Below are 10,381 nucleotides of genomic sequence, written 5' to 3' on the forward strand. Positions count from 1 at the left end.
GTTGATGTTGTTGACCTGAATTTTAAGATAACGTGAATTTATGAAATTTGTAGTGCAAGTGTAGTATTTATCAATAAGATTACTTTACTTTTAAGATGTTTATTTTAATTGGTTTAAAATTTTAATAGCTTTCAAGCTACTATTAAGATTGCTTAATTCCTAGAGAATTAGTAATTACATAATTACATTTTATTTATTCCCAACTAATGCAATTATTACCAGCTTTTATTTTTGTAGAGCAAGTTAAATTCTTTCTTTCTTTTTTGAATCGATATTTTGTTAAAAAATTAAATATGTTAATAGTATTGAGCAATATTATTGGCATTTCTTTCAAAATGAAATATTTAATAATATTTTGTTTATTGTTCTTCAATCGAATTATATAGATTAAAATTAATTGTTTTGTATAATTTACTTCTTCTACACCTAGATCTTTATTTTTTAACTAATTCATATTTTTAATAGTTTTATAACAATGCTGACTATTTGACTCTGCCTATGAATTGTTATTTAAAATATATTATATATATAAATAAAGTATTTGATAGTTTTTAGAAAGTCAGAAAGAGAAAAAACAAAAGGGTTTTTTAGAATTCGTTTTTAAATTCACATTAAAATCTTTAAATTGCTTAAAAATCACGTTTTCCCGTTGATTGATCTTTATTTAAATTTAACATATAAATTATTCAGATTTGGTTGTATTTATTTGCATTCGTTTTTGTATTTAAATTTAGAATTGACTGTTTAAATTGCTTGAAGAGCACCTTTCCACTTTGATTGATCTATATTTAAATTTAAGAAATAAAATATTTAGTTTTTTCGTTTGGTAAATGCCGTTTAAAGACAATGAAACGACTCAGACTCAATAATTTTCACACTTCCGAGAACAGACAACTCTTTGAGTGCACACATACTATGTTATATGGGTGCTTGTCCTTCTCTGTCTTTGTGTGTGTACGCGTGTGTGTGTGTGTGTGTGGTCCACAAGCAAATTCTACACATGCCGCACATTGTTCGGCAACCTTTTTTCCACTTTGATTTATTGGCATCCTTAGGCCAACCGCCTTAAATATTTTGCCAAACCCGCCGACGACGACGTCGAAGTCGAAGTCGACGGTGACCAGTCGAAGTTAAATTATGGGGGCGGGAGTTCTTTTCCCCTCCCCCTTCTCCCTTTCCTTTCTCTAGAGAAAGATGTATGCTTGTTGACCGGTTTTTGGAGTCGGGCGTCGTTTGGCTGTTCAAATCACGCTTATTGAATTTCGTTTTAGACTTTGCTTTATTATTAATAGCCTCACACTTCCTCATCTTCAGCTTCATGTGCCGCGCGCTTAAAGCGCAATAACACAAAAAAAGGCTAGCATACTTATTGGGGTAAAGCGCTAGCCAAGCAACTTAGATGGAAAAAAGGCTAGCATACTTATTGGGGCAAAGCGAAAGGAGAAAGGAAAAACATTTTGCGCCGCTGTCAAAAGAAATATTTTAAATCATTTTCACTCGACGTGCCACATTTCGGTCCCATTTCAAGCAAGCAAATCCCGCTGTGGCTCATATATAATAATATTTGTTGTGAGCGACGACGACCTGCGCTCTCTTCTCACAGTTCACAGTGCCTGCCAGATGTGTTTTATTAAACATTTTATGATAAGCAGACACACACTCACATACACTCAAGGCTTTTGTTGTTTGTTTTGCCGTGTGGCTGCCCATTGATTTGGATGTTTCAGCGATTTATTTTATGTTTTTCTCTAGATTTTTTCCGTTTTCGTTGTTTATTTTGTTGTTGCCTTCTTCTTTTTGGGTTTTGGATTTTGGGTTGAGGCGCTTTGAAGATAGCTTTGAAGTTGCCAGTGGCTATGTGGTACGAAATATGAGCTTTACTTACGAGCACTTAGTTACTTAGCGGCCAGCAGAGCTAAGCCGCTCTAAGCTCTGAGATGTGGGTCAGAGTGATAACATGCAGAGCATCAAGTAAGCCAGCTAAAAGCGTTGTTTTATTTTTGCACTTTACAATTTGCACAAAATTCGTGCAACAATTAAACATCGGACGTGCAACAGGTGGCAGCACGCACTTTAAATGCTGCAACGTTTTAATGCAATAAGCGAGGTTTGTTTTATTTTTTGGGCCTCAAGAAGACGACGACGGCGCAGGCAAACTGACGACGTTGCACGCACACGACGTTGAAAAGTCATTAAGTACAAATGACGTTGCCGTTGACTGCCAGAAAGCCAAATGCAGACGAGGCAGGCAAGCAGGCGATAGCAGCTCAGACGACGTCAGAGGACGGTAGACGACAGGCAAGTGGAGGAGCTGGAAAGTAAAGCCGCAGTTTGCAGTAATTGCACCACGTTTGAGAGCAGCTAACTGCATATTGAGCAATGCCCTGCAGCGTGTGTGCGTCTCGCTTTCACTCCCTTTCACCCCCTCTCTCTCACTCCCTTTCTCCCTCTTTCACTTCTTGCCTGTCTGTGCAACGCTCGGTTCAGTTTGCATTATTTATGACAAAGTGAGTCCTGATTAATCCGCACTCGATAGGCAAGGCAGCCGTCTGAGAGTCTGAAAGCCTCTTGCAGTCTTAGAAGTGGTTCACTCTCTTGGTTCCTTTGGTTCGCTGTGAACTAGTTCCGAAACTAGCTTAATGGCTACACGAGGCTTAATATGAGTTATGGCTTTGACTCAAATTGAGGCTGCTACTTTAATCTTCTTATAGGCAATAAAAGTGTTGACATAAATGTCGAAAAAGATATTACATGAAACCCAAAATTTTATTAAATGTTAATTCAATTCTGCCATTGAGTAATTTTATACAAATATTTACTCTATACATTTGCTTTTCCTTTGAGGAGAATTAAAAACTTTTACATTACTATTAAATAATAAATATATGAATATATTATGCATCTTGAGTAGAAAAAGTACAAAATATAATATAACAAAAGAAATTCAAAATATAATAAAAATTGTATATATTTAGTTAAATCTCATCTAGTAATAACATTTTATTTCTTCTCTTTTATTTAAAATAATCAACTTCTTTTGGTTCCGGGTTTCCTATGAATTTTGCAAATACTTTAATATTCTTTATTCATAAAAAAAAACAAGTAAGAAAGGTGCAATAGTTCTTTGTAATCATTTTTCGAATCTGGAATATATTTTACCCAACAATTCAAAAGTAAATATAATTATTTTTATATTTGAATTAATTACGCAGACAGCATCAATATCAACGCAAATTGTCAACACGCGGAGTGTAAACACAAAAATAAATTCATTAACCAGACAGTGTCAATATTCACAACGAATTTTCAACATTTTTGTATTAAAAATAGATTGAAAAACGTTTCATTAAGTTATTTAACTTGTTCCAGCTCATTTGGCAACTGATTCCAATTGCACCGAAATGCAACCCTCAACTTTTAGCAGGCACTGTGATAGGCGCAACGCGTTGCACCCAGGTGTGGGTGTGTGAGTGTGGATGTGTGCTCTTATTTACTTTATGCAATTTAATATTACACGAGTACTTCGACAGTCGACTTCAGTTGCATCCTCATGCTCCTCTCTCTCGCTCTCCATCGAAGTGGTTCATTCACTGAAGGCATAAATAATCTGTTGCATGTGTGTGTGTGTGTTTGTGCCTGCGGCGTGTGGTGGCAAGTTGTCGTATGGTTGCATGCCACCATTTACTTTATGATAAACCATATATAATTAATTTAAATTTGAGCAACACGAGCGATAATTTCTTAATGAAAATTTTACTTGAACAGACATTTTGAAATTGCCGCACACAAGTGTTTTTGCATTGCAATGTTGCCCCAAATCAATTAGGCACCTTTAATGTTAATCGCTTCATATATCAGGGTCTCAACAGACCCGAAAGCGATACCCCAACAACAACACCAAAAAAGACAGCTAAAAGGGTCGATGACAAGCCGGAAATGGAAATGGAAATGAAAATGAATACAAAAAAAAGGTCAAAAAGCCGCACGCGACGTTTTTCGCGCGGAGTTAAAGAAATAACAGAGGGGGTGGGGAAGGAGAGGAAAGGGGGACTAATGAAGCACTGCCTACGTGGAACAAAAGGCGTGAAGGCCAAAAGCTGAAGGCAGAAATTGAGGCGCAAAGTGTTAGAGTGCGATAAAAAGATTAAAATGCACACATGCGGACATGAGGCGAGAAAAGAAGAGAAGAGCGGAACGGAGCGGAGAGCGGAAATCTGTGTGGCAAGTGGCAGACAGCATGATACAGACACAACACACACACACCTACACACACAGACTGAGCGTGTGTGCCACTCAAAGCCAGCCAATTGGTAATAGAAAATCGGATCAGATTAGATTTAATGCGGCGACGGCTAATTTTTCGGCTGATTTTTCATTTGGCATAGCAAAAGTTTCTCTATGCGCCTTGGCGCCAAACAAACACCCAGAAAAATCGCAATCTCTCTCTCTCTCGTGGTTCCCCTTGTTTCTGCTCCCCCCTCGCAGAGCTGCCCCAACGAGAGCTGTCAACGGCAATACGCCGGCAATGACAGCTAAACAAATGACAGACGCGTTCAAGGGCCGGGGGATTGGATTTGCAGATTGGGAGTGGCACTGACAGCAGGCGCGCGGATGATGCTATGAAATACACAGACAAAACCCACACACAGAGAGTAAGAGAGAGTGAGAGAGAGATCTATGAGCGGCAGCGCACAGCGTCATCAACATTTCCGCTTCCGGCTGTTTATGCTAAAAGTATGGCGGCAATGTTGATGGCATCACTGACAACACACACTAGGAAGAGCAACAACAACAACAACAACAGCACAACAACACAACAATATCTCCTCGATCTCTTCTTCTACCCTTCGCGTCCCCAAGCAACCTTCTGCGTCCCGCAGCGCTGTCAGACGCCTTGGCTGCCACGTTTCGCCCTCAAGTTGTTTTGGGTTTGGTTGCTTTATTTTTTTTTTTCTTTTCTCTCTCGGCCAGGCATTTATCTTATTGTTGCAGGCTATTCCTGGGCTCATGCGTGGGGCATTTTAGGCCACTGACGTGCTATCGATAATACTGATTAATCGAATTCAGTGTTGCAACACACACTTTTCATGATTTACATCTTTGTTTTCCTTTTCGCAATTGCCGTTTGCTTGCATTAATAATTTTGCAATTAATTTAATTTGTCTGCTTTGTGGGCAACAGTAACAGTAATAAATACTTAATCTGATTATAGAGGTAATAAGAAAATTTAAATGCAGTTCATCGAAAGACAAAACTAAAGAAAATTCATATCACTATCTATTATGTTTTCCTATATAAGCAGTAACTTTCAATACTCACATACTGTTCCTCAGAAATTAGAAAGAACTTTTCTATAAAGCAGAATTTTTTGGGTAGTTTTGTAAGAGATCGATTGTCAGCTTAGAAGTAACAAACATAAAATATAAAAGATTTGAAAAAAAGGAAAAGTTTTGGCATATTTTTACTAAGTAAAGTCAGCTATGTTAAAGAAAAGATTATGTTTAGTCTATAATTAGTTTTAAACCAAGAACTATGCCAATTTTCATTTAAAAATGCGCCCCAAAAGGAAAAGTTCTACTAAGAGATATCAGTTATGAAAGTTCTTATAGTAAAATTTATTCATTTGCCTACAAATTGTCAAAAAGGTTTCAAAACGCTTATTGTATTTTAAATTGCTCTCAAAGAGTGTACTCTATAAAGATAACATATCGAACTTAAGTTTAAAGTAGTAAAAGTTATTTCTTCTTCTTCTATAATTGAAAAAGGGGGTTCAAAAAAAGGGATTCAAAGTATGCCCAAAGTAGAGGTCTTAACAGTCATATCTTAAGATCCTTACTTAAGAGGAGTGACCGTTTAATTGAGAAGTAAGGTATTAGAGATTTTATAGTTTATTAAATTAATTGGTGTAATAACGAAAGCGATAACTTGGCAATTTGCCTTGAAAAGTTTCTTCTGATTCAAAAATAATTACATTCTTCATAAATGCTTAAATTCACAATTTTTGTTCCCATTACTAAACATTGGAGATCTTTTTATGACAAAATATTCCCAAAGTGTAGTTCTTAACGATTTACAGGTAATCTCCACGTCGACTACAAAAGCGACTCACAGATTGAAGCTGAAGATTTGTTATTTGGCACACAAACAACGACGACTACACGGCTACACCTACACACAGACGCACACACATGGCACACACACACACACTTAGGCACACATCAAGATATATTTCTATGTATTTTGTATATCCTAATTATGCTTGAGCGCCCCGGCACATCACGTCATGCTGCGTTTCCGGCCAAGCAAGACCAGCGAACGAATGAGCGTCTCGTCTTGGTTTCATTTACATCATGATGACATCCAACATAAATAATTACACACACGCACAAAGTGCTCACAGAGCTCCTTGCTCGTTGTTGTTGTATGTTTGCTTCGCATATTTTTGATATTTAATTTTCATGTTTTTGTTATCAAGCTTGAAAGCAGTAGAGAAAGCGAACAGCGTCGACTCATCTGTCATTGCCTTTGCTTTCCTTTTGACTGGGCTTTTATGATGCTTTTTGGCAAATCTTTACATATTTATGAGCACGGAAATTCGCTGGAATTGCGGTGTAGAGTCTCCTACTTCTTCCCGGGCTAGAGGCCCAGGAGCTTCGCCTCTTCCCTGCTGTGTTCAGCTAATTGAAAACTATAATGTCAATGGCAATCATATCAAAAGTGTAGACTGCTTCACACATGTCAATCAAGGCAAACGCGACACGACATCGCTCACTGCATAATTCAAGGCACAAAGGACATGAGGCAGGACACGAGGCAGGGAGTTATGATGGCCGCCTTTTGCTTACTGTGGAATTGTATTGGGCGAAACCTTTCAGACATTTGCCAACTGACTTCGCCTTGCTTTGACCAGTTCTTCGCAGTTTTTCCACATTTCCCAGTTGATCCTAATGTGCTGCCTGTCAGAGTCTGTTCACATCACAAACTCGCTTCTCGCTCTCTCTTCTTTAGCGGGTATTTCGGGGATTAACGTCAATGTGAAAGGATTTTTTACGTTCCAACTCACATGCATTATGTCTACTTCTAGAGTTCTGCTCCGCTCTCTTTATCTCTCTCTCTCTCTCTCTCTCTCTCTCTCTCTCTCTCTCTCTCTCAGTACACTGCGAGAAACACTTTGAACAAAATTGTAGCTGAATTTTTAAATAGTCAGCAAGTGAAACTTTTTGGTTAGTCACCATGGCGAAGGAGGAGCCCATCATGGATGGGCCAAAGCGCATGCAGAATGAACTAAAGCTAATGATGGGCTACAAGGAGTTGAAGCAGGTGCAACTCCTTGAGGCAGAGAAGGACAACATCTTCAAGTGGTTTGCTCTGCTCATGCCCAACACTCCGCCCTATGACAAAGGCGCCTTCAAACTCGAAGTGGATTTTCCCAAGGAATATCCATTTCGTCCGCCTCGTTTGCACATCAACACCAAGATCTATCATCCGAATGTGAATGAACGTGGTCAAGTTTGTCTGCCCATTCTCGAAACAGAACATTGGATTCCCACTTCGCGGATGGACACTATATTCAATGTTTTGTTGGCCACTATCAATGATCCGCAACCCGAGAATCCTTATTCTTTGGATATTGCGAGTCAGTTTCAGAATGATCCCAAGAAGTTCTATAGCACAGCCGAGGCCTGGGTGGCGAGATATAGCGATCGACGGCCCACGGATCAAGAGCTGGCCAAGATTGCGAGACGCAAGAAAAAGGCTGCGATGCGTTGAGCTCTATAAACTTTCAGAAAAGTAAAAGTCAGAAAAGTCAAAAATAAATAATGCTGTAATGCTTTTTGTCTAACTGCAAGCAAATAAATTAGTCAACAAATTTAATAGAAGTATTTGCATATTTCTGCGAACTTATAAAAATCTACTCCAACTCAATTGAAAAATTCAATAGGAAACCATTACTTTTCGGTTTTTAAGAAGTCTCGCTATTTACTGGAATTTGCCCTCAATATAAACCTACTTTTTGGTGTATTTTATTCTTAAACTTTTCCTCATTTAAGGACTTAAACGTTTGTCCAATATTTGACACGTGTTGAGCGTTTAAATACAATAAACTAAAATTTGATGTTATTCTTTTCAACAATTGCAATAATCCGAAACTTGCATTTTCTCATTAACATTAATTTGTTTTGCAAATTTGATTGATTAATCCAAATTTTATGCAATACAATAAAGTGCAAATTAATGCACTTATCTTGGATGTGTCATTAAATGTAGGTGCAATTATATGCAATGCATTTAAGTATAATTCTAATGCATTAAGTACAACGTATATATTAAAAGATTTCAATAAACAGCAGTGTGAAGTTTAATGCAATGCATTTAAGTCGAAATATCTGGGATGTTGAATGAGCAAAGCACTTGCATTCTTCTATCTCAGAAATACAAAATCTTCATAATGTGCAGTTATACGCAATGCACTTAAGTATAAATTACAGTACTTATTTGGGGTGTACAATTAAATTGACATATGTACAATCATTAGCAATGTACTTATGTATATACAATTGTATTCCATTACTTAAAACAAGCAAGACAATTAGTTGGAAATTTGCCGTTACATGCAATTCATTTAAATATAACTTTCTGTTCTTATTTTGATGTTTTATTAAGTATATGCACACTCATAAACAATGAACTTACATATAATTCAATTCCATTCTCTCAGTGATGCAAGTCAAAAAGTCTGAAATATGCAGTTATGTGTAATTCATTTAACTACAATTTTATGCAATTAACTTAGATTTGCAGTTGAAAGTAGGTTGCAATTAGTGACATTCTGCTGCATCTAGTTTAAATTTAGATTATTTGTGCAGTCGACGACTGCTTTCTTGTTTAGATGCGAATCGTGAAACGTTTGCGGCTTGAAGGACGCTGTTTGCTTGTGCTCAGTGTCCCTGACATATGACCGTCTAATTGGCAGCACGACAAATAAGCAAATAGGCGGCCAAGATGTGGCGCTTTCATTTACAACAAACAGCCGCAGTCACTGAAGCTGTCGCAGTCGCAGTCAGAGCAGTCAGAGCAGTCAGAGCAATAGCTCAGCTCCTCTTCTCAGCCAGCTGTGAGATAAATCATTTGACTCAAAACGGCTGCCTGCGGCGCACAGCAAACAGCGAACAGCGAACACAGCGTGATGCGTGATCTGAGAGATGACGAGATGGAAGGCGAAGAGGGGGATGCAGAGTATGAGGGGCAGCATCCATGTGGCATTAGCTCCATCGTCATTGTCATTGTCAGCGGCTTCATCAGCATCAGCAGCAGCAGCTCATCCTTATCCCCATGCCAAGGCTGAGGCTATAGTTAGTTTTAGTTGCCGCTGCTGTTTCTCTGCTTTTTTATTATACCTCGCGACCATTGCATGACATCTTCATAGGAAGGGTATGCTAAGTTGGTGGAAATATCTGTTACTGACTTTAGTGTAATAAGCTTTATACAATTGATAAGCTGAAATGTTTCTTTTTCACCCGAGTTCTCTCTGTCCATTAGCCTGTGACAATATAAGATAAGTTATAAGAAAAAATGAATCAAAATACATTTTCATTTTAATTCAAATTTCAATCAAAAACAAAATTGTATAAATTTAAGGCCAATATATTTTAATGAAGAAATTCGAAACTAAAATATTAATTACATGGAAAAATTTTAACTTTTTACTAGATCAAGCTTTAAATCTACAACAAAAACTTGCATTATCTGTTCTTCATCCTAATTGACTAATTTTTATTACGAGCTTAGCTATCAATGGTATGAGTTAGAAGGCTGAAGTTTACATTCATTCACAGAATTAGCAAAGTACAGTCCAACTGGTGAGAGCTAGGAGGCTGAAAATTTCAATCGTTGTATAAGCTATCAAATGGTAAGAGCTGGGAGGCTGAACTTTTATACATGTGACTGACTGAACTATCAACGCAAAGGCCAAGCGGTAAGAGCTAGGAGGCTGACAACTGTCATGACCGACTCGAGTATCAAAGCACAGATCAAAGGGTACGAGCTTTGAGGCCGAAAGTTGTTATCATTGTATAAGCCATTAATATGCAAATGAAATGGTAAGAGCTAGAAGGCTGAACTCTGTATTTGACTGACTAATAACGCACACGCCAAATGGTAAGAGCTAGAAGGCTGAACTTTGCTATCATTGTATAAGCTTTTAATGAGCAAATTATATGGCGCGATCTAAAAGGCTTAAATTTTCAAATTTTAGCACACGGTCCAAAGGGTAAGAGCTAAGAGGCTGAAGCTTTACCACAACATAATTCTTGTAATTTAATCTTACATTAAGTTAAAGTTGAATAAAAAAATAATTTAGTTTTTAAGTTGTTAAATACTC

At 37.6% G+C, this 10,381-nt stretch overlaps 1 protein-coding gene and 1 long non-coding RNA gene across 2 annotated transcripts; both read left to right on the forward strand.

The window, feature by feature from the left end:
• Nucleotides 1–7,138: 7,138 nt before the first annotated feature.
• Nucleotides 7,139–7,854, forward strand: LOC117566411 (ubiquitin-conjugating enzyme E2-18 kDa). The gene has a single exon (XM_034245933.2). The coding sequence runs from the start codon at nucleotides 7,234–7,236 to the stop codon at nucleotides 7,768–7,770; it is 537 nt and encodes a 178-aa protein (XP_034101824.1). The 5' UTR covers nucleotides 7,139–7,233; the 3' UTR covers nucleotides 7,771–7,854.
• A 1,785-nt stretch (nucleotides 7,855–9,639) lies between these two features.
• On the forward strand, nucleotides 9,640–10,381 carry LOC127565505 (uncharacterized). Its single transcript, XR_007954811.1, has 3 exons — nucleotides 9,640–9,910; nucleotides 9,969–10,158; nucleotides 10,256–10,381. It is a non-coding gene; the product is annotated as an uncharacterized LOC127565505 (long non-coding RNA).

This window comes from Drosophila albomicans, chromosome 3, assembly GCF_009650485.2.
Source record: "Drosophila albomicans strain 15112-1751.03 chromosome 3, ASM965048v2, whole genome shotgun sequence".
Taxonomy (NCBI): Eukaryota; Metazoa; Arthropoda; class Insecta; order Diptera; family Drosophilidae; genus Drosophila; species Drosophila albomicans.

Coding starts and splice junctions, on each gene's coding strand:
- LOC117566411 (XM_034245933.2), top strand. CDS start 7,234: ATGGCGAAGGAGGAGCCCATCATGGATGGGCCAAAGCGCATGCAGAAT.